This window comes from Heptranchias perlo, chromosome 24 (assembly GCF_035084215.1).
Source record: "Heptranchias perlo isolate sHepPer1 chromosome 24, sHepPer1.hap1, whole genome shotgun sequence".
NCBI classification, from domain to species: domain Eukaryota; kingdom Metazoa; phylum Chordata; class Chondrichthyes; order Hexanchiformes; family Hexanchidae; genus Heptranchias; species Heptranchias perlo.
The window spans coordinates 13691867-13714797 of NC_090348.1; the positions used below are offsets into that span (position 1 = coordinate 13691867).

General features: G+C 41.6%; 1 protein-coding gene across 1 annotated transcript in view; it reads left to right on the top strand.

Annotated features, from left to right (window-relative positions):
- The window catches only part of ano2b (anoctamin 2b), a 135145-nt gene that overhangs the window by 68640 nt on the left and 43574 nt on the right, over positions 1-22931 (top strand). The window contains exons 13-16 of the mRNA XM_068004575.1: positions 481-641; positions 6715-6797; positions 11474-11545; positions 19857-19943. Of these exons, the coding sequence (XP_067860676.1) occupies positions 481-641; positions 6715-6797; positions 11474-11545; positions 19857-19943 (403 nt within the window). The remainder of the gene's footprint in view (positions 1-480; positions 642-6714; positions 6798-11473; positions 11546-19856; positions 19944-22931) is intronic.

Sequence of the window (22931 nt, forward strand, 5' to 3'; positions counted from 1 at the left end):
GTCTTGGAGTTGATATTTCCTACCTAACAGCACTGTGGGAGAACCTTCACCACATGGACTGCAGCTGTTCAAGAAGGCGGCTCACCACCACCTTCTCAAGGGCAATTAGGGATGGGCAATAAATACTGGCCTTGCCAGCGACGCCCACATCCCATGAACGAATAATAAAAAAAAAAATTTTCATTCCAAACTTTTGGGGATCTCATCTCTTCCCTGATTGCCCTTTTACTATTAAAGTAATCAAATGGAGAGTCAACGTAGGCTGTTGTCTACCCTTGCTCTCAGTCACAGAATAGTGTGTAGCAAAAGGGAAACATAATGGGAATAAAAACAGTTACCTTTAAAAATGGAGGGTGATTCAAAAGAACTTTCCTTTTACATCTTTATAACTTGTACCAGAGACTACTTTTTAAAATTAAAATAATATTGCAATTATTAGGTAAAGGTTCTCAATATTCTATCTGTTTTGTGTTGCTTCAGTATAGAGATGTGTGATGAGCAGAATAACTTCACCATGTGCCCGCTCTGTGACAAGTCCTGTGACTACTGGTACCTCAGTACTGCTTGTGCCACAGCACGTGCCAGCCACTTGTTTGACAATCCCGCTACTGTTTTTTTCTCCATCTTTATGGCTCTCTGGGGTAAGAAATTTTTTTTCTCTTGTTCAACATCTGGTTAAACAATGACTATATCGCACGAGAGGGGCGATTATTGGAATGCACTTTGCCGACATGGAGCTCACTGACTGCAATTGCACGTTGGGAAACGATGGGGAAGGTGCCTAATATGTTCTCCCAGCGGGTGAGGCTTTGTGTCAGGATCATTCATGTAGAAAACCAGCCCTGATATACACATATTCTGTTCGAGAAAATAACTATTGAATAAAACCTCAAGAGAGTATTACAGCTTTGAACACACACCCACAAATGTTTTATTTTTTGTGACTATCAATTCTCAACAACATAACTCACATAAAGTGTGTCAGGCCATTGCCATCACCCTCCTGGGCACAGCATGGACCCACCATACCTCATCAGTTGGAGGTCCAGAGCTTCATTAGTGACTGCTTACTTCTCTGCAACCAAATTACGGTCGGCACCTATTCATGGATGTATGAGCATGTGCTCTCGTACCCAGCCTCCAGGTAGCACCCACCAGCAGCTCTCATCCCAAGTCTCAAAGTTTCCTCGTCAGCTTATGGACATTTGCCTTCAGTGTGATGGAAGGACCCACAAGCTGACCACCTTGATGTTCTAGGTATCCAAGTGAAATGCCATTTATCAACCAAGCTTACTTGTCACCAAAATCTTAATCCAGGGCGTCATACAAAGGGCTTTGGCAAAGAGACAAGCCCACTGTGAGATTGAGTCTCCTTCAGAACACTCGATGACAGATTGGTGTTGTCTGCAGCCCTCTCTCCCAGCATCCTTTTCCCCTTATCACCACAAGTAAACCTCACTGCCAACTACATTCTGGGGGTGGGGGGGGTCATGTGTCAGCTCAGTGTAGTGGTCTCTCCAGATGCTTGAGCATGCCCACACGGTTCTGTTGGAAAACATTGGATTTGTCAATTGGCGTCAGACCTGATACATTACGTGCCCAACCACGCAAAATTAGACTCGGGGTAATTTTCAACATTGTCGCCTGGGCAGTAAGCTGGTGGAGCGGATCACCTGCCCATTGTGGAACCCATACAATTTTCATCCAGATTACTGCCCAGTCGGCAAAGTTGAAAATGATCCCTTTGTAGTGCGCAGAATGTTTGCACAGAGTGACACTTGCTCATTCTTCGAAATGTCATCCGCTGCTTGATTGAGTCTTTTAGTTCGGCTGACGGAATGACAGCTGTGGGAAGCCTCATGAACCGAAGCTCCAGGCTTCTTAGAGGGACAAGTGTTCAATATTAGTTATATTTACACTTGAAAGCCGACTCAATTCCAATATATATAAGAAAGGTTTCAGGAGGGTTTTGTCAGGGAAAAAAATTCTATTGTGGTAGTTACACTTTTGTTTGAAATCAAGTAATTTCCATTGTATCTCAGGTATTGCTGTACTGCTAGGAACAACATGTCCTGCTTTACATTTAGGACCTCAGTTAACTTAGTGATGGGTTCATTGCCAGACATGTAGCTACACCAGTTTGCAAAGTGTACTGATAGGCAAATTGCCTTACATTACTATTATCTAACAATTAATTCATAGAAACATAGAAACATAGAAAATAGGAGCAAGAGTAGGCCACTCAGCCCTTCGGGCCTGCTCTGCCATTCAAAATGATCATGGCTGATCGTCAGTACCCTGTTCCCGCTTTCTCCCCATATCCCTTGATCCCTTTAGCATTAAGAAATATATCTATCTCCTTCTTGAATACATCTAATGACTTGGCCTCCACTGCCTTCTGTGGTAGAGAATTCCACAGGTTCACCACCCTCTGAGTGAAGACATTTCTCCTCATCTCGGTTCTAAATGGCATACCCCGTATCCTGAGACTGTGACCCCTGGTTCTGGACTCCCCAGCCATCGGAAACATCCCCCCTGCATCTAGTCTGTCTAGTCCTGTTAGAACTTTACATGTTTCGATGGGATCACCTCTCATTCTTCTAAACTCTAGTGAATATAGGCCTCGTCGACCCAATCTCTTCTCATACGTCAATCTTGCCATCCCAGGAATCAGTCTGATAAACCTTTGTTGCACTCGCTCCATGGCAAGGATATCGTTCCTCAGATAAGGAGACCAAAACTGCACACAATTCTCCAGATGTGGTCTCACCAAGGCCCTGTAAAACTGCAGTAAGACATCCCTGCTCCTGTACTCATATCCTCTTGCAATGAACGCCAACATACCATTCACCTTCCTAACTGCTTGCTGCACCTGAATGCTCGCTTTCAGCAACTGGTGTACAAGGACATCCAGGTCTCGTTGCACCTCCCCTTTTCCCAATCTATCACCATTCAGAAAATAATCTGTCTTTCTGTTTTTACAACCAAAGTGGATAACCTCACATTTATCCACGTTATACTGCATCTGCCATGTTCTTGCCCACTCACCCAACTTGTCTAAATTACATTGGAGCCTCTTTGCATCCTCCTCACAGCTCACATTCCATCCCAGCTTTGTGTCATCTGCAAACTTGGAAATGTTGCATTCCGTTCCCTCATCCAAATCATTGATATATATTGTGAATAGCTGGGGCCCAAGCACTGATCCCTGCGGTACCTCACTAGTCACTGCCTGCCACCTGGAAAAAGACCCGTTTATTCCTACTCTCTGTTTCCTGTCTGTCAACCAATTCTCAATCCATGCCAGTATATTCCCCCCAATCCCATGTGCTTTAATTTTGCACACTAATCTCTTGTGTGGGACCTTATCAAAAGCCTTCTGAAAATCCAGATACACCACATCCACTGGTTCTCCCCTGTCTATTCTACTAGTTACCTCCTCTAAAAACTCCAGTAGATTTGTTAAGCATGATTTCCCTTTCATAAACCCATGCTGACTTTGTCCAATCCCGTTAATGCCTTCCAAGTGTTCTGATATCATATCCTTTATAATAGACTCTAGCATTTTCCCCACTACTGATGTTAGGCTAACTGGTCTGTAATTCCCTGTTTTTTCTCTCCCTCCTTTTTTAAATAGTGGGGTTACATTTGCCACCCTCCAATCTGTAGGAACGGTTCCAGATTGTATAGAATTTTGGAAGATGACCACCAATGCATCCACTATTTCCAGGGCCACTTCCTTTCGTACTCTGGGATGTAGATTATCAGGCCCTGGGGATTTGTCAGCCTTTAGCCCCATTAATTTCCCTAGCACTATTTTTTACTGATACTGATTTCCTTCAGTTCCTCCCTCTCACTAGACCCTTGGTTCCCTAACATTTCTGGGAGGTTATTTGGGTTCTCCTTTGTGAAGACAGAACCAAAGTATGTGTTTAATTGTTCTGCCATTTCTTTGTTCCCCATTATAATTTCCCCCATTTCTGACTGTAAGGGACCTACATTTGTCTTCACTAATCTTTTTCTCTTGACATATTTATAGAAACTTTTATAGTCAGTTTTTATGTTCCCTGCTAGTTTACTCTCATATTCTATTTTCCCCCTCTTAATCAATCTCTTTGTTCTCCTTTGCTGAATTCTAAACTGCTCCCAATCCTCAGGCTTGCCGCTTTTTCTGGCAATTTTATATGTCTCCTCTTTGGATCTAATACGATCCCTAATTTCTTTTGTAAGCCATGGTTGAGCCACCTTTCCTGTTTTATTCTGAGAAGGGAATACTATTTCAAGAGAGTTCATTGCATGTGGAGACCGCCTTCACTGCAGATGGTTATGGGTCTGCTGACTTGGAGAATGTGACGTATTACCCTTAAACCAAATAACGCATTAGCCCTTAAACTACGAGACGCTGCTCCTGGATTGGTATCCTGCTAGCCTGGAGTGCCGATCGGAGAAACAGGCACGGAGGTCAGCAATCCTAATTTTCCAGATGTTGATTTTAATGTCTGGAAAATTCGGAGTTCCACAAATCGGGTTTGCTGACCTTTGCGGGTGAGGGAGACTCACGATTTTTTTTTGTATAAATATTCTTCCTTTACAAAGTACTGTTTAATTTAATGTTGTAATTACTACAACCCAGCCCTGGTTTAAAAAAAACTGCAGTTGGTTAATGGAGTTTTGGAAGACCAGTGATTGTCAATTGAACATGCATCTGCTTTCGACACATTTTAAATCATAATAATCTCCCATAAGTAATTTTGTTGCTTAAATATTGAAACCTTGGGGATTACTATGCTACAGCACCATATCTTCTTAAGGATTAATTTTCCATGATTTCAGAGAGCCTGAATAATACACAGGAAATATTATTTGCAATTATACACAGAACTTCCAGATAAAGTTTGGAAATTATGAATCCACTGTTGACATTTTAGAAGATTTTGGAAGTCGACATATTACAATATTACAACAATAACCATCTGGTTTTGAAAGTCCCAAGCTACATTTTACAAGTATTCTTCTCTCGAGCTCCCTTTACTTTAAGCTTTGATTATTATACCCCTCCTCTGTACCCTTTCCATTCCCCTCCCTGGCCACTGTCTCAGGTTGAACTAGACTGTTAGCAACCTCGGCGTTCTATTGGATCCCGACCTGAGCTTCCAACCCCATATCCTCTCCATCACAAAGACCGCTTATTTCCACCTCCGCAGCATCACCCGCCTCCACCTATCTGCTGCTAACACCCGCATCCATGCCTTAATCATCTCCAGACTTGACTGTTTTAATGCTCGTCTGGCTGGCCTCCAGTCCTCCACCCTCTGTAAACTTTAGCTCATCCAAAATTCTGCGGCCCATATTCTAACCCACACCAGGTGCTATTCATATCCTTCCTGACCTAAATTGGCTTCTGGTCCTCCAACACTTCCCATTTAAAATTCTGATCCTTGTGTATAGATCACTTAGATGGCCTCGCCTGCCTCTATCTCTGTAACCTCCTCCAGCCCCAGAACCCTCCAATAACTCTGCATTCCTCCGCCCCTTCATCCCACCATTCACAGCTGTGTTTTCAGCCATCAAGGCCCAACGCTCTGGAATTCCCTCCCAAACCTCTCTGCCTGTCTGGCTCCCTCTCCTCCTTTAAGATCCTCCTTGAAACCCACCTCTTTCATCAAGCTTTCAGTCACTTCTCCTCATATAGTCTTCTTTAGCTCAGTGTCAATTTTTATTGGATTACGGTTCCGTAAGGCTCCTTGGGACATTTTTCTACATTAAAGGCGCTGTATAGTTGTAAATTGTTGTTGTTGATGATTATGCAACAGGTTTACATTGCATTTTGTAATACTTGGCATCCGAAAAAGAATTTTATTAAAGCACAGGATCATCAGTAACATTTTCTACACCAGAGATCATAGTGTAATCTGATGAAAGTCAACAAATGAGAATGTATGAGTTTAGATAACATTCGAGGCTGGCATTTGAACCCGTGGCCCTCCAGAAGACTGGCACTGTAAAGAAAGGGCTTGCATTTAGTTAATCCCTTATCACACCCTCAGGACATCACATTCAATGGATTACTTTTTGAAGTGCAGTCACGGTTGTGTAGGAAAATACAGCAGTTAATTTGCGACACAATGAGCGACCACAAACAGCAAATGAGATAAATGGACAGTTAACCTGTTTCTGGGGGTGATAGTTGAGAAAAGAACGTTGGCCAAGACAATAAGAGAAATTCCTGCTTTGAATAGTGGCAGAGGACCTTTTACATCCCCCTGAACAGGTATCTAGAACTTTTGTTTAATATCACATCTGAAAGACAGCACGACCAACATTGCAACACTCCCTCAGTAATGTACTGAAGTGTCAGCCTAGATTATGTTGTAAATTCTAGAGTGGTGCTTAAACCCCACGCCTTTATGCCTCAGAAGAAACAGTGACACCAATTATGCCAAGCAAGCCCTCTAATACTATCAGCGTTTGGATGATTGATGTGCAACATTTTGTTACCATTGTTTTAGCACAAGACAGCACAGCAAAGACTAGAACATATAACCAGTACTGTTCTACAGTACATACCAGATATACCTTTAAACATACAGACAAGCTAAAGGGTTTACGATGCACCATTTACTGTTAACGGCACTACTTTTGAAACTGCTGTATTTAATATATTTTCAGTTTGCCTGCTTACTATTAACATAATTAAAAACGTTTCCTTCACAGCAACCTTGTTCCTTGATTCCTGGAAGCTTCGGCAGATGAGATTAAATTACCAGTGGGATTTGACTGGTCTGGAAGAGGAAGAAGTGAGCAAACATTAGCATCTTTTTCTCTCACTGGATGTATGTCTATAATTTAAGACATATGAGAATGAATTCAATGATTCCACACTCCCAGCGGGGAACCTTGCTTGACAGGAATGTGGCTGAAATAGGGCTACAACACTGTAGTACTGATTCTCTGCTCCCCTTGAGCAAGACCTCCCACTGAGAGTGGAGGATTGATGAATAATCCCTGTAATATAAGAATGACCACTCCCGCAAGCAGACCTCCTGTACCATAAATCAGAGGGTGCCTTTATCTGCCCAATAACGATGGTAAATGTAGTGAGTCTCTGGTGACAGCTCTGACAGTTTCAGTAGAAGCTCAAACTACTTTCCTCTTGGCTCTGGGGTCCAGCATCTCCTCTGGTTTACAAAGCCTGAAGGCGAGCACGTCTGCACTCAACTCTCGCGCAGAGCGGCAGGAGTGCTGAGCCTCAGACTCCTGAGACTGGCATTGGCTCCATGGGGGTGGCGCCTGCTCTCCTCTATCAGGATGACAGCGCTCTCCCGCCAGCTCCCAACCAGTGCCCTTATTGGTTCCAGACAGCCAGCTGGACGAGACTACCCTGGCTGAAGCCGAGTCCCAGCTGTCTACAGCCAGGTCGTCAATGGCCCGATTTCCTTTGGCCAATGGCCAGGTTGCTCACCACGGCTACCTCAAGTGCCCTCAGCAGAAGTTCAGCAGCCTTCCACCTCCCAAGCTGTAGCTACTGGGGAACCATCTCATAGGAGCACTAGAATAGATAAAAGAGCACACAAGACAAGCACTGGGGCTTTTCACAAGAGTGATCTGTAGGTATGTAGCAGTCATGTCATTTGTGAGATCAAGAGTGGAGTCTGTTGGAAGTAAAGATGTTTTGTTTTGGTATAGCTGTTGGTCTTCATAATCTTCGTGATGTAACAGGGACCTCCATGAAGTTGTACTGTTTGATATGGTGGGTGTCAGGATTGGGTGAAATGGAAGGAAGCAGTGTTGGTGCTCTGGACAGGGGAAGGATTGTTCAGGAGAATCTCTCCTCAATAATTTGCTGCCTTACAGCTCTTGGAGCTCACTGTACTGTGGTATCTTCTTCTGCATCATCCGGCTCCTCATCCCCTTCTCCATCTTCCTGCATTGCTTCTTCCTCCTGAGGCAGGTACAAGGCAACTCAACTCCCCTTTGGATAGCAAGACTGTGGAGCATGCAGCAAATGATAATGAACCTTGAGACTCGCTCTGTGCTGTACTGATACCCTCTTGAGGACTAGCGCAGTATAAAAGTGTCATGACTACTGCCAGGAAACTGGGCACAGACCTGCATGAGTCGCTGCCTGTGGTCACAAATAAATTGAACATTGAGTGAATGGAAACCCTTCCTGTTGAGAAACAGAGCTGGTTCCTGATAGAGAGCACACAGGGCATACAGTCTGTAGTATCCTGTACCTGCGGGAATCCAGCAATGCAGGCAAATCCCAGTGCTCTTTCTTCCTGCTTATCAGCCTCCATGGGGAAGGTGATGAACTGTTGTTACCTCGCAAACAGTGTATTAGTGACCTGCCAGATGGTTATGTGCACAGCAAACTGACTGATGTTGAATTTAGTGCAATCATCTGAAGTAGTTTGCACCAGTAGTATGATACAATTAGTGAATCTGCCTTTTACAGAGATTATAGGAAAAAGTCAAAAGGTATACAAAAAGGGGCTATATGTCATTCATACTGGAATAAAAAGGGTGACTCATCTAGATAAATCTCTCTTTGAGTTAAAATTAATAAATACACACCTTTCGAAGAGAAGCCTGGTGGTATAGCATGATAATGTGCATTCTGATATCTCATGGAGGTCGTATGATCTTCGTTGTGTTCTTATGGGGAGTTCAGAGTGGAAACGACACAGCTGCTTCAAAACAAAGGGTAAATCAGAAAGGAGGCTGCTGCCATTTTGCTTGGCTATTTTTGCAAAGTAACATTGGGAGAGACCAGGAGCAGGTTTTTTTACACCGCTATCAGGCAGGAAACATCATGTGATTCACAAGGATGTGAAAGAGGAAGTGAACAAGGTCTTCACAATGACATTAAACACAATTAAGTTTTTAGGTATTTTATCATTAAATAGACAAACCAGTATAAGAAGAAAGAATGAACTTGCATTTTATATAGCACATTTCACGACCTCAGGACATTCCAAAGCACTTCACAGCACTGAAGTGTCAACATAGATTATGTGCTCACTTGAAATGGGGTTTGAACCCCTGGCCTTCTGACTCAGAGGTAAGAGTGCTAATCCTGAGCTGAGGCTCACACAAAATCAAAGATGATCAAAGGTTGTGATTGAAAACCCCGAAAATAGACTGAAGGCAAATGAGTGCGATTTTAAAAGAAGAAACAAAAATGAACCCTCTGACAATGCACGGTCTCTGTTGGCTTAGTGACACAACTTTATCGGGCTGATTTCCCACAGACGCTAGTCGGCAAGTGAGGCTCCCTATCAGGAGTGCACAATTACCCTACATATGTATTTGAAGCAGGTATAAATCAGTTAACAATTCAGGCCCTAGACACTTAAAAATATTTCAGAAATCTGAATGACTGATTAGAACATTATCCTTTCACCTCTAAGACCTGAGCTTCAATCCAGTCCAGACTAATGGAATGAAACTATCCTGTCTCAATCAGATAAAAGGATTCCTATGCAAAATGAGTCTTAATCCAGTCCCTAATGAATGTGGGTCCCTACCACACAGCTACTCACAGTCCAACATCAAATGACACTAAACTGACATTGTCACTTAGGCTCTTCCAAGATTAGGGTTAGGATATTTGCTGCAATAGAGTAGGGGCAGCTTTACGAAATGTCTGGCTGTGCTATATCTAAAGACGTAGCATTGGCCTGAAGCAGTTGCTGGTCAAAGCAGAAATTTTCTGCTCTTCAGCGCTGACATTCACCTCAAAGAAGACAAAAATCCACCAAAAAAGCAATGTGAAAAAGTCTTTGAGAAACTACAAGAACTTTTGGCATTCTCTATTATTTTGCTTTGCAAATCTAGCTCCTGATCTCAAGACATACATAAACAGTTATGCTGTGATTAGTTCTAAGCTTTTGCAGCTGGAGTAGCAAGTTTCCAATTAAATGTTGTGGGGAGTTTAAAAGATGATTATAAGAGAAATTAAAATTCAGCCAAATAAGAGTAGGAATTTTGATCCTCGAAGCTCAACAAGCTTATACTACGTTTCTGGGTGCACTAGATTTACACAAGCATTAATCCAAACTGGGGTTAACAAGTAGCATAACAATTACACATATGGGGGTGTAGTATGAGTGCATGAACTTTACCGAACTGAATTTCTACTCGTCGTTGTTTATTCACGCAGCTTCAATCAGTGCTGCAGCCAAGGGTAATTTATTGAAGCTGCTGAAATTAGACTAATCCCTAGTGCTAGGAATGGTTTTTGAATTTCTGACTGTTTGTTTTAAAATGTTTCCCTTCTTTCTTTTGTTGCCAATTATGCATCAAGGAACGTATAAAGGTTTGACACCTTTTGAATGCAGACAAATATTGTCAAGATTGGCTTTTTTTGCATTTTAGTGCTTAGACCAGAAGCGGGATAGTATTATACAGCATTTTAGTGCTTATACCAGAAGCGGGATAGTATTATACAGCATTTTAGTGCTTATACCAGAATAGGGATAGTATTATACAGCATTTTAGTGCTTAGACCAGAAGCGGGATAGTATTATACAGCATTTTAGTGCTTATACCAGAAGCGGGATAGTATTATACAGCATTTTAGCGCTTAGACCAGAAGCGGGATAGTATTATACAGCATTTTAGTGCTTATACCAGAAGCGGGATAGTATTATACAGCATTTTAGTGCGTATACCAGTTATACAGCATTTTAGTGCTTATACCAGACGAGGGATAGTATTTTGCAGCATTTTAGTGCTTAGACCAGAAGCGGGGGAGTATTTTGCTACATTTTAGTGCTTGTACCAGAATAGGGATAGTATTATACAGCATTTTAGTGCTTGTACCAGAATAAGGATAGTATTATACAGCATTTTAGTGCTTGTACCAGAAGTGGGATAGTATTATACAGCATTTTAGTGCTTGTACCAGAATAGGGATAGTATTATACAGCATTTTATTGCTTATACCAGATGAGGGATAGTATTTTGCAGCATTTTAGTGCTTGTACCAGAATAAGGATAGTATTATACAGCATTTTAGTGCTTGTACCAGAAGCGGGATAGTATTATACAGCATTTTAGTGCTTATACCAGACGAGGGATAGTATTATACAGCATTTTAGTGCTTAGACCAGATGAGGGATAGTATTTTGCAGTATTTTAGTGCTTAGACCAGAAGCGGGGGAGTATTTTGCTACATTTTAGTGCTTGTACCAGAAGCGAGATAGTATTATACAGCATTTTAGTGCTTGTACCAGAATAGGGATAGTATTATACAGCATTTTAACGCTTAGACCAGAAGCGGGGGAGTATTTTGCTACATTTTAGTGCTTATACCAGAAGCGGGATAGTATTATACAGCATTTTATTGCTTATACCAGATGAGGGATAGTATTTTGCAGCATTTTAGTGCTTAGACCAGAAGAGGGATAGTATTTCAAGTATCAGTTCAGTCTTCTTAAATTGTCCTTACTAGTTTTGTGTGTTTTAGGAGCATCCAAGACCAGAATATGAAACCCTACTTTTACAGAAGAAGCTTTTGAATGAAAAAAAGGAAGTAAATGTAAGCTATTCGATTATATATTTAATATCATTATATTATAGTTGGTTTGTAGATATGACATGTTTACATTTTGAAAATTAATGTCAATGCTTGTCTTATTGTGAAAATTGCTTGCCTTATTGAAATCAATGTTTGACTGATTGCAATAAATATTTGTCTTATTGTGATTAATACTTGTTGCATTGCGATCAGTGCTTGTCTTATTGTGATTATTGCTTGTCTTTTGTGATTATTGCTTGTATTATTTTGATCAATGCTTGCTTTGTTGTGATCAGTTCTTGTCTTATTGTGATCAACTCATGCCTTATTGTGATGAATGATTGTCTTATTGTGATGGATGATTGTCTTAATGTGATGAATGATTGTCTTATTGTGATCAATGATTGTCTTATTGCGATCAGTGCTTGTCTTCTTGTGATCAATAATTGTCTTCTTGTGATCAATAATTGTCTTCTTGCGTTCAGTACTTGTCTTCTTGTGATCAATAATTGTCTTATTGCGATCAGTGCTTGTCTTTTTGTGATCAATAATTGTCTTATTGTGATAAGTGCTTGTCTTATAGTGATCAATGTCTTCTTGTGATCAATAATTGTCTTATTGCGATCAGTGCTTGTCTTTTTGTGATCAATAATTGTCTTATTGCGATAAGTGCTTGTCTTATGGTGATCAATGATTTTCTCCTTGTGGTCAATACTTGTCTTACTGTGAACAGTGCTTATCCTATTGCGATCAATGCTTGTCGTATTGTGATCAAAGCTTGTCTTATTGCAATCAGTGCTTGTCCTATTGTGATCAGTGCTTGTGCTCAATTCTTGTCTTATTGTGATCAATGCTTGTCTTACTGCGATCAATGCTTGTCCATATGTAATGCATGCTTGTCTTATTGTGAACATTGTTGTCTTATTGTGGACCATTCTTGTCTAATTGTGATCAATTCTTGTCTATTGTGATCAATTCTTGTCTATTGTGATCGGTGCTTGTCTTATTGCGATCAATGATTGTCTTCTTGTGATCAATAACTGTCCTATTGTGATGTGGAGATGCCGGTGATGGACTGGGGTTGACAATTGTAAACAATTTTACAACACCAAGTTATAGTCCAGCAATTTTATTTTAAATTCACAAGCTTTCGGAGGCTTCCTCCTTCCTCAGGTGAACGAAAAAGACAAGCTTTGATCACAATACGACAAGCATTGATCGCAATAGGATAAGCACTGTTCACCTGAGGATGGAGGAAGCCTCCGAAAGCTTGTGAATTTAAAATAAAATTGCTGGACTATAACTTGGTGTTGTAAAATTGTTTACAATTGTCCTATTGTGATCAGTGCTTGTCTTATTGTGATCAATATTTGACTTATTGAGATCAATACTTGTCTCATTGTGATCAGTGCTTGTCTCATTGTGATCAGTGCATGTCTTATTGTGATCACTACATGTCTTATTGTGATCAATGCTTGTCTTATTGTGATCAATGCTTGTCTTATTGTGATCAATGCTTGTGATCAATTCTTGTCATATTGTGATCAGTTATTATCTTATCATGATGAATGCTTGTCTTATTGTGATCAGTGATTGTGATCAATTCTTGTCTTATTGTGATCAATTCTTGTATTGTGATCAGTTATTATCTTATCATGATGAATGCTTGTCTTATTGTGATCAGTGATTGTGATCAATTCTTGTCTTATTGTGATCAATTCTTGTCTTATTGCGATCAATGATTGTTATGTTGTGACCAGTGTTTGTCTTACTGCAATCAGTAAGGTCTGATTGTCAATACTGCTGGTCGTATTGCAATCAATGATTGTGTTATTGTGGTAATTGTTTATCTTATTGCAATCAATTCTTGCCTGATTGTGATCAATGATTGCCTAATTGTGATCAATGATTGTCTTATTGTTATCAATGCTTGTCGTATTGCGATCGATGGTTGTCATATTGCAATCAGTGCTTGTCTTATTGTGATCAATCCTTGTCTTATTGTGATCACTGCTTGTCTTATTGTGATCACTGCTTGTCTTATTGTGATCACTGCTTGTCTTATCGTGAACAATAGTTGTCTCATTGTGATCAGTGCTTTCTTATTGTGATCAGTGCTCGTTTTATTGTGATGTGGAGATGCCGGTGATGGACTGGGATGGACAAATGTAAGGAATCTTACAACACGAAGGAGAAAGCCTCCGAAAGCTTGTGATTTTCAAATAAAACTGTTGGACTATAACCTGGTGTTGTAAGATTCCTTACATTCATCTTATTTTGAGCAGTATTCATCGTATTGTGATCAATGTTTGTCATATTATGATCAGTGCTTATCTTATTGTGATCAATAGTTGTCTCATTGTGATCAGTGCTCGTCTTATTGCGATCAGTGTTTGTCTTATAGTGATCAATGCTTGTCTTATAGTGATCAATGCTTGTCTTATTGTGATCAATGCTTGTCATATTGCGATCAGTGATTGTCATATTGCGATCAGTGATTGCTTTGTTGCGATCAGTGCTTGTCTTATTGTGATCAGTGATTGTCTCATTGTGAGCAATGCTTTTCTTATTGTGATCAATGCTTGACTTATTGTGATCAATGCTAGTCTTATTGTGATCAATACTTGTCTTATTGTCGTCAATGCTTGTCTTATTGGGTTCAATTCTTGTCTTATTATGATTAGTGCTTTTCTTATTGTGATGATTACTTGTCTTATTGTGATCAATACTTGTCTTATTGTCGTCAATGCTTGTCTTATTGGGTTCAATTCTTGTCTTATTATGATTAGTGCTTTTCTTATTGTGATGATTACTTGTCTTATTGTGATGATTACTTGTCTTATTGCGATCAATGCTTGTCATATTGCAATCAGTGATTGTCATATTGCGATCAGTGATTGTCATATTGCGATCAATGATCGTTTTGTTGTGATCAGTGCTCATCTTAATGTGAGCAATAATTTTCTTATTGTGGCCATTTCTTGTCTTATTGCGATCAATACTTGTCTTATTGTCGACAATGCTTGTCTTACTGGGTTCCATTCTTGTCTTATTGTGATCAGTGTTTGTCTTTTGTGATCAATTCTTGACTGATTGTGATCAATACTCGTCTTATTTTGATCAATTCCTGTCTTATTGTGATCTGTGCTTGATTTATTGTGATAAATTTTTGTCTTATTGCGATCAATGCTTGTCTTAATGCAATCAGTGCTCACCTTATTGCGATCAATGCTTGTGATCAATTCTTTTCTTATTGTGATCAATACTTTTTCTCATTGCGATCAATGGTTGTCTTATTGTGTGATCAATGCTTGTCTTATTGTGATCAATGCTTGTCTTATTGCGATGAATGATTGTCTTATTGCGATCAGTGCATGTCTATTTGTGATCAATACTTGTATAATTGTGATTAATGCTTGTCTTATTGTGATTAATGCTTGTCTTATTGTGGTCAATTGTTGTTTTACTGCGAACAATGCTTGTCATGTGATCAGTGCTTGTGATCAAATCTTGTCGTATTGTGATGATTATTGTCTTATAATGATCAATGATTATCTTATTGTGCTCAATTCCTTTCCTATTATGATAGAAACATAGAAAATAGGAGCAAGAGTAGGCCATTTGGCCCTTCGGGCCTGCTTCACCATTTAAAATGATCATGGCTGATCGTCTAACTCAGTACCCTGTTCCCGCCTTTTCCCCATATCGCTTGATACCTTTAGCATTAAGAAATATATCTATCTCCTTCTTGAATACATCTAATGACTTGGCCTCCACTGCCTTCTGTGGTAGAGAATTCCACAGGTTCACCACCCTCTGAGTGAAGAAATTTCTCCTCATCTCGTTTCTAAATGGCATACCCCGTATCCTGAGACTGTGACCCCTGGTTCTGGACTCCCCAGCCATTGGGAACATCCTCCCTGCATCTAGTCTGTCTAGTCCTGTTAGAACTTTACATGTTTCGATGAGATCACCTCTCATTCTTCTAAACTCTAGTGAATATAGGCCTAGTCAACCCAATCTCTCCTCCATACGTCAGTCTTGCCATCCCAGGAATCAGTCTGGTAAACCTTTGTTGCACTCCCTCCATGGCAAGGACATCCTTCTTCAGATAAGGAGAATAAAACTGCACACAATACTCCAGATGTGGTCTCATCAAGGCCCTGTATAACTGCAGTAAGACATCCCTGTTCCTGTGCTCAAATCCTCTTGCAATGAACGCTAACATGCCATCCGCCTTCCTAACTGCTTGCTGCACCTGAATGCTCGCTTTCAGCGACTGGTGTACAAGGACACCCAAGTCTCATTGCACCTCCCCTTTTCCCAATCTATCACCATTCAGATAATAATCTGCCTGTCTGTTTTTACATCCAAAGCGGATAACCTCACATTTATCCATGTTATACTGCATCTGCCATGTTCTTGCCCACTCACCCAACTTGTCTAAATCACTTTGGAGCCTCTTTGCATCCTCTTCACAGCTCACATTCCACTCCAGCTTTGTGTCGTCTGCAAACTTGGAAATGTTACATTTAGTTCCCTCATCCAAATCATTGATATATATTGTGAATAGCTGGGGCCCAAGCACTGATCCCTGCGGTACCCCACTGGTCACTGCCTGCCACCTGGAAAAAGACCTGTTTATTCCTACTCTGTTTCCTGTCTGTCAACCAATTCTCAATCCATGCCAGTATATTCCCCCCAATCCCATGTGCTTTAATTTTGCACACTAACCTCTTGTGTGGGACCTTATCAAAAGCCTTCTGAAAATCCAGATACACCACATCCACAGGTTCTCCCCTATCTATTCCAATGGTTACCTCCTCAAAAAACTCCAGTAGATTTGTTAAACATGATTTCCCTTTCATAAACCCATGCTGACTTTGTCCAATCCCGTTAATGTCTTCCAAGTGTTCTGTTATCACATCTTTTATAATAGACTCTAGCATGTCTGTAATTCCCTGTTTTTTCTCTCCCTCCTTTTTTAAATAGTGGGGTTACATTTGCCACCCTCCAATCTGTAAGAACTGTTCCAGAGCCTATAGAATTTTGGAAGATGATCACCAATGCATCCACTATTTCCAGGACCGCTTCCTTTAGTACTCTGGGTTGTTGATTATCAGGCCCTGGGGATTTGTCAGCCTTTAGCCCCATTAATTTCCCTAGCACCATTTTTTTACTAATACTGATTTCCTTCAGTTCCTCCCTCTCACTAGACCCTTGGCTCCCTAACATTTCTGGGTGGTTATTTGTGTCCTCCTTTGTGATGACAGAACCAAAATATGTGTTTAATTGTTCTGCCATTTCTTTGTTCCCGATTATAATTTCCCCCATTTCTGACTGTAAGGGACCTACATTTATCTTCACTAATCTTTTTCTCTTGACATATTTATAGAAGCTTTTACAGTCAGTTTTTATGTTCCCTGCTAGTTTACTCTCATACTCTATTTTTCCCCTCTTAATCAATCTCTTTGTTCTCCTTTGTTGAATTCTAAACTACTCCCAATCCTCAGGCTTGCCGCTTTTTCTGGTAATTTTATATGTCTCCTCTTTGGATCTAATACAATCCCTTATTTCTTTTGTAAGCCACGGTTGAGCCACCTTTCCTGTTTTATTTTTGCGTCAGACAGGAATGAATAATTGTTGTAATTCCTGCACACGTTCTTTAAATATTAGCCATTGCCTATCCACCTTCATCCCTTTTAATAAAGTTCCCCAATCTATCAAAGCCAACTCGCACCTCATACTTTCGTAATTTCCTTTATTTAGATTCAGGACCCTAGTTTCGGATTCAACTACTTCACTCTCCACCTTAATGAGGAATTCTATCATGTTATGGTCGCTCTTCCCTAAGGGACCCCGCACAACAATTATTCCTTTCTCATTGCACATTACCCAGTCTAGGATCGCCTGTTCTCTAGTTGGTTCCTCAATGTGTTGGTCTAGAAAACCATCATGTACACACTCCAGGAATTCCTCCCCCACAGTATTATTGCTAATTTGGTTTGACCAATCTATATGTAGATTAAAGTCACATATGATTATATTTGTACCATTCTTGCACGCGTCTCTAATTTCCTGTTTAATGCCCTCCCCTACATCTCCACTACTATTTGGGGGCCTATAGACAACCCCCACCAACGTTTTCTGCCCCTTGGTGTTTCTTAGCTCCACCCATACAGATTCCACATCGTGATTTTCCGAGCCAATATCCTTCCTCACTATTGTATTGATTTCCTCCTTTACTAACAATGCTACCCCACCTCCTTTCCCTTTTTGCCCGTCCTTCCTAAATATTGAATACCCCTGGATGTTCAGTTCCCATCCTTGGTCACCCTGCAGCAGTATCTCCGTAATCGCAACTATATCATAACCGTTAATATCAATCCACGCTGTTAATTCATCTAGCTTATTGCGAATGCTCCGTGCATTAAGACACAATGCCTTTAGACTTGTCTTTTTAAGATTGCTAGTCATCTTAGTTTTATTTTGCACCATGGCCCTATTTGTTTTTCGCCCTTGTTTTCTCTGCCTTCCACTATTGTTTCTATCATTGTTTACCCCTCATCTGTCTCCTTGCTCAGGTTCCCATCCCCCTGCCATTCTAGTTTAAACCTTCCCCAACAGCACTAGCAAACACCCCCGCGAGGACATTGGTCCCGGTCCTGCTCGGGTGTAACCTGTCCCGCTTGTACAGGTCCCACCTTCCCCAGAACCGATCCCAATGTCCCAGGAATCTAAATTCCTCCCTCCTATGCCATCCCTGCAGCCACGCATTCATCATGTCTATTCTCCTGTTCCTATACTCACTAGCACATGGCACTGGTAGTAATCCTGAGATCACTACCTTTTGAGGTCCTGCTTTTTAATTTATCTCCTAACTCCTTAAATTCACCTTGCAGCACCTCATCCCTTTTTTTTACCGATGTCGTTGGTACCGATATGGACCACGACTACTGGCTGTTCACCCTCCCCCTCCAGAATGCCCTGATCTTATTGTGCTCAATTCCTTTCCTATTGTGATCAATGCTTGTGATCAATTCTTGTCATATTGTGATCAATTCTTGTCTTATTGTGTTCAATACTTGTCCTATTTTGATCAGTGCTTGTCTTATTGTGATCAATATTTGTCTGATTGTGATCAATCTTTGACTTTTTGTGATCAATGATTGTCTTACTGCGATCAGTGCTTGTCTTAGTGTGAACAATGCCGTCAATTCTTTTCTTACTGTCATTATTTTTGTTTCATTGTGATCAATGCTTGTCATATTGTGATCAATGCTTGTCTTATTGTGATGAATGCATGTCTTATTGTGACCAATGCTTGTATTATTGTGATCAATGCTTGTCTTAATGTGACCAATGCTTGTCTTGTGGTCAATGCTTGTATTATTTTGATCAATGCTTGTCTTATTGTGATCAATACTTGTCTTGTGATCAATGCTTATCTTATTGTGATCAATGCTTGTCTTGTGATCAATGCTTATCTTATTGTGATCAATGCTTATCTTATTGTGATGAATGATTGTCTTATTGTGGTCAATGCCTGTCTTATTGTGGTCAATGCCTGTCTTATTGTGGTCAGTGCTTGTCTTATTGTGGTCAGTGGTTGTCTTATTGTGGTCAATGCTTGTATTATTGTGATCAGTGCATGTGTTATTGTGATCAATGCTTATCTTGTTGTGATCAATGCTTGTGATCAATGCTTGTGATCAATCCTTGTCATATCGTGATCAATTCTTGTCAGAAGGTTGTGGCTTCAAGTTCTACTGCAGGGACTTGAACACAAAATCCAGGCTGACACTCCAGTGCAGTACTGAGGGAGTGCTGCACTCTCGGAGGTGCCATCTTTCGGGTGAGACGTTAAAACCAATGCCCCATCTGCTTTCTCAGGTGGACGTAAAAGATCCCATGGCACTATTTCCTGGCCAACATTTATCCCTCAACTAACACCACCAATAAAAACAGATTATCTGGTCATTACCACATTGCTGTTTGTGGGAACTTGCTGTGCGCAAATTGGCTGCCGCGTTTCCTGCATTAAAACAGTGACTTCAATGCAAAAAAAGTACCTAATTGTAAATGACTTTGGGACGTCCTGAGGTCGTGAAAGGTGTTGTATAAATGCAAGTCTTTCTTTTTCAATGTTTGTCGTATTGTGATCAATGCTTATCATATTGTGATCAATTCTTGTCCTATTGTGGTCAATACTTGTCTTATTGCAATCAATTCTTGCCTTATTGCAATCAATTCTTGTCTTATTGTGATCAGTGCTTGTCTTAATGTGATCATAGTTTGTCCTGTTTTAATAGTAAACAGCATTATTTTGCAGCAACAAAAGGAGGAGCAGGATGGCCATGTGAAAGTCAAAAACAAATGGAGAGACAAGGTCCTGTCAGCCATGGGAGGGATAAACCTGGTAACTATAATCCTTCATAATGACCATTCTCTGTCCTGAGCCATGAATGTCTAGCCTAAAGTTTATTTACTACAGAATTTACTGATTCAAAGGAGGTGATTTTAGGGGGCAATTGCGGGTATGTTGAGGATTGGGGGGGTCTCTGAAAATCGTGGAAATCCCGTTCGGGTTTGGAAGCCGGCTCCAACCCGCCGACTTCCGAGTTTCCCAGGGACCCACATGTGTGTGCGCGGGCGACCCGAAAACGGAAGTCCCACTGGCAGTTAAAGCCGGCGGGATGACATTAAAGAGCCAAATGGACCTCATTGAAGTACTTAAGGCACTTTACCTGTGACAGATTAAATACTTAGAACGATTTTTAACTTACCTGGGCTGCTTGCCCACCGCTTCTGATTCACGCCTGATAAAACCAGGAGTGAAGGGCCGGATAAGGGAACAAGAAACTAAATAAATTAAATAAAAAACCATAGATGGAAGTGAAAACACTAAATGAACCTACCTTTGCACCCTGCTCCGATATCCGATGTCTCCCGCTCCGTGTCAACCATTTCACCCCTCTCCGATGTCCCCCTCTTCACTCTCCCCGATGTCCCCCTCTTCACCCTCCCTGATGTCCCTCCGATATCTCCCTCTTCACCCTCCCTGATGTCCCCCTCTTCACCCTCCCCGATGTCCCCCCCGATATCTCCCTCTTCACCCTCCCCGATGTCCCCCTCTTCAACCCTCCGATCTTCCCCCGATGTCCCCCTCTTCACCCCTCGATCTTCCCCCAATGTCCCCCCAATCTTCCTCGATGTCCCCCCCAGTCTTCCCTTGATGTCCTCCCGATCTTCCCCCTCTCCCCACCCCGATCTTCCCCTGATGTCCTCCCGATCTTGCCCCGATCTGCCCACAATCTTCCCCTCTTCCCCCCGATCTTCCCCTCTCCCTCCCAATCTTCCCCTCTTCCCCCCGATCTTCCCCTCTCCCTCCCAATCTTCCCCTCTTCCCCCCGATCTTCCCCTCTCCCTCCCAATCTTCCCCTCTTCCCCCCGATCTTCCCCTCTCCCTCACAATCTTCCCCTCTTCCCCCCGATCTTCCCCTCTCCCTTCCAATCTTACCCTCTTCCCCCCGATCTTCCCCTCTCCCTTCCAATCTTACCCTCTTTCCCCCCCCCAACCCCGGTCTTCCAGTCCAGTGCCGGATCTTCCATTCTCCCCCCCCCACCCCGGTCTTCCAGTCCAGTGCTGGATCTTCCATTCTCCCCCCCCACCCCGGTCTTCCAGTCCAGTGCCGGATCTTCCATTCTCCCCCCCCACCCCGGTCTTCCAGTCCAGTGCTGGATCTTCCATTCTCCCCCCCCACCCTGGTCTTCCAGTCCAGTGCCGGATCTTCCATTCTCCCCCCCCACCCCGGTCTTCCAGTCCAGTGCCGGATGACGTCTCGCTCTCTCTCTCGCACCCCCCCCACCCCACCTCGCGTTGCAGCTCCTGTCAATCAGGCTAGCTGCCGGGCACGAAACCCGGAGAGGACGTTAATCATCAGCAATCATTATGCGATCGCGTCGGTAACGGTAAGTTTTGTTCATGCGGGTTCACCACGCGCACCTTCACCCCCCCCACCCCCGCTGCCAACCCGCCACCATTGTAAAATCGAGCCCTATAGTTTCATATGTCTTAGGAATGTTTACATTAAAAGCCTGAACGGAGTGGTTTTGGTTTGCTAAAATGTTTCCCATATTTAACATCCACATAGGATATAATGAGATGAATACACCATTGCATTAATGTTTGGGGCTGTCATGACAAATTAATTTCTGTCTTAATTTTAATATATAAGACGAAAAAAAGTATGGAATTTGATGTCGTAGCAGCTGTGAGAGCAAATTCAGTGAGGCTGAGCTCCCAGGGCAGAACCTCGCTGTGTGGGAGCAGAAGTCGGAGAAAGGGCTATATCACCATAGCCCTGATACTTGGACCAGTGCGCTCATCCAGCCAGGCTCTGCTCCAGGAGTGCAGCAGCCGCGCTCAATTTTCCTTCTGAATTGGTTTGCAGATAACTTTTCCCTGAGCAAGGATGGGAGGAAAAGTTTCCTCTGTACTGTATGTGTAGTTAAAATCGTAAAAGTTTATGATTTTGCGACAGGTAAATGTTCAGAGCAAATCTCACAGCAGACTGGACTGTCTGTCTCAGGGAATGGACCTTTAATATGGTGACAGTAGGCTTTTGACGACACAGTTTGGGACTGCTTTTTATCTTTTGGTCTATGATATGTAGTGTGTTGCAAACATTCCTGGTTTTTAAGAAAAGTACTGTGAAGAAAGTATAAATTACATATTTTTATTCTTTTCATGTTATATTCGCTGGATGATTTGCCAAATATACAAACCTCTAAATGGTGAAATAATACTTCAGGTTCCTTTATGGAAAACCTGTTAAGTCAGCTGTGGTCCTTATTTTTAAATACCAAGATTCAGAATGTAGCAGCCTCTTGGAAAATACAAATTTGTTGTTCTGTTGCTGTGCTGTGTAGAATATACCTGGGTGAATCACCAAAGAGATTTCACTGGACTCTCGGGAATGCGAAGGCTTGCTGCATTGTGACATGGGTAGTTGTGTGCTCCCTGCCACATAGCAAAGCCATTAAACTTACATTTTATGCATATGTAAAAGATAAGGACAAAATGGAATATATGCTGGTTCCTTTGTTCCTCCTATTAAGTGTGAAAAAACAGAACCAAACTCTCTTGTAGAGTTACTGAAATCACTGCCTCCAAATTGTAAGGCTTCAATCTATTGTTATGAAGTTTTAGATTTACATCTGTCAAACGGAAGACATTTGAGTGGTGCAAATGGCTAATTAGCAGCATTAAAATAGACATTGTAATCTTCTTTCATGCCACTGCATTAGATTAGAAGACGAGATTACATTTTTGCAGATTTGAAGAAATGGCCGAGGAACAGAAACGATATTAAAAGGAAGAAAGACTTGCATTTATATAGCGCCT